Source organism: Galeopterus variegatus, unplaced genomic scaffold (assembly GCF_000696425.1).
Source record: "Galeopterus variegatus unplaced genomic scaffold, G_variegatus-3.0.2 Scaffold15592, whole genome shotgun sequence".
In the NCBI taxonomy this organism is placed as follows: domain Eukaryota; kingdom Metazoa; phylum Chordata; class Mammalia; order Dermoptera; family Cynocephalidae; genus Galeopterus; species Galeopterus variegatus.
The window spans coordinates 4853-6751 of NW_007741703.1; the positions used below are offsets into that span (position 1 = coordinate 4853).

The 1899-nt window shown below is 52.3% G+C and overlaps 1 protein-coding gene across 1 annotated transcript in view; it reads left to right on the forward strand.

The window, feature by feature from the left end:
- The first annotated feature begins 1760 nt into the window (after positions 1-1760).
- The window catches only part of KBTBD13 (kelch repeat and BTB (POZ) domain containing 13), a 1943-nt gene continuing 1804 nt past the window's right edge, over positions 1761-1899 (forward strand). Inside the window, exon 1 of the mRNA XM_008563936.1 lies at positions 1761-1899. This exon is cut by the window's right edge and continues 401 nt beyond it. Coding sequence (XP_008562158.1) covers positions 1761-1899 — 139 coding nt within the window.

Consider the following 1899-nt stretch of genomic DNA (forward strand, 5'->3'; position numbering starts at 1 on the left):
AGGCTCACATGAGTGGTCCCCATATCCCAGACCCGCTTTGCTGGAGTGAATTGGGTGGGAGTTCCCCAGCGGGGGAAGCACATTCGTGTTGGGTGTGCAGATATGAATCTGAGGGTCTATGCGTTATGTGTCCTAACAGGGAGGGACGTTTCCCTGCCCTCCTCCCACTTCCTGCCTGGTCATTGTGAGCCACTCCATCTTCCCGAAGAAGGCCTGCAGGTGAGGATGGGGCAGCTGAACATCTCTTGAATGGCAGATAGCATCCTACACTAGTCTGGGCCTCAGTTTCCTAACTGTAGAATAAGAAGGGAGAAGATAATCACTAAGCTACCTTCCACGTGATATTTTGGGATACAGAACCTCAGCTGGTCACCCAGGAAAGTTCTGTGCAGTGGGAAAAGTGCCACCGGATGAGCAGCAGGAGGCGGGGGGCTGTCTACTCCAAGTTACAAGACCCTGGGCAATTACCTTTCCCTCTTAACGTGCCCCAGGCCCTCCACCATAAATGAAAGGATTGAACCATATGAGCTCGAGGTTCCTTCCAAATGTGACCTCCTGGCAGAAGGTGACTGCCCAGCATTTGTAGCATGGAGAAGCCGTAGAGCTTGGTGGTCATGAACACACACTCTATAGCCAGACTGGCACTATTCCAGTCCTAGGTATGCCACTCTCTGGCCACGGGCCTAAACTTCTTGGTGCTTCAGTCTCCTCACCTATGAAGTGGAGCAATGGAACCATTAATAATGTCTAATTCATAGTGTTGCTATAAGCAATAAATGAATACTATTAAATTGGGGAAATTACAGGATGTTGCGAGAATTATGGAAGTTAAGGTAAAGTGCTTACAACATCGCCTGATCCATAATGCAATTTAAGTGTTGGCGATTATTTCAAGAAGCCCTTCTTCCCATCCACAGGCATACGATCCCCTCAGCAGCCCCATTTTCCTTTTTCCAAGCTCCGGAGACACACAGCAGTGAAGGAGTTGGGCAAGTAGGGAACACGCATTGGCTTCCCATTCCCATCACAAGACAGGAGATACTTCCACATTCCGGGGCTTACTGGATGCCCACCTGCAAGGCAGACTTGCTACCCTTCCCATTTTACAGAGAAGGAAACTGAGGCTCAAAAAGAGATGGACTAGCCCAGAGTCAAGGGCAAAGGCCCAGGCCAAATTATAACTCTGGTCCTGGACCTCAGCCTGGCCCAATCTAGTTGTCCGTCTCTGCTTTTCCCTCCAACCTGCCTGCCCCACTCTCCGAGCTGCTAGGGTGGGTTGGGTGTTAATCTGGATTGGTATTAATCCTGTCCTTTCTTCTTCCCAGCTGAATGAATGACCTTGCGCAAGTCATCTAAACTCTCTGAGCCTCATTCGGAACACTTTACAGATAGTGTATGAGATAGAAATTATTATTGGTCCCATTTTGAAGATGAGAAAGCCAAGACTCAGGGAGTTAGGGTACTTGTACAAGGGCACACAGCTGGTATGGCACGGGTTAAATGGGACATCTTTGTAAGCAGCCCTCGTAGTACTCAGCACGCAGTTAAGTGCTCGGTATCTGGTCACTACAAACACTTGTTCTCCTCTGGAAGTGAGTGACCGTGCAGGTCTCCAGATGCCCTGCGGGCCCGCGGCCATCAGCCTGCGAGCCACCACATCACATGAGTCGAACTATCTTTAGCCAGGGAGATATTTATATCCCCTGGGGAAGTTTTCTTTCGCCGCGGGGGAGCCCCAGAGTCGGCGGCCTCTGCTCGCCATGCCGCAGGGCCCCGAGGCCCCGGTGCAGGTCTGGGTGGGCGGCCAGCTCTTCCAGGCCGCCCAGGCCCTGCTGGTGGAGCACTGCGGCTTCTTCCGCGGCCTCTTCCGCTCAGGCATGCGGGAGGCGCGCGCGGCCG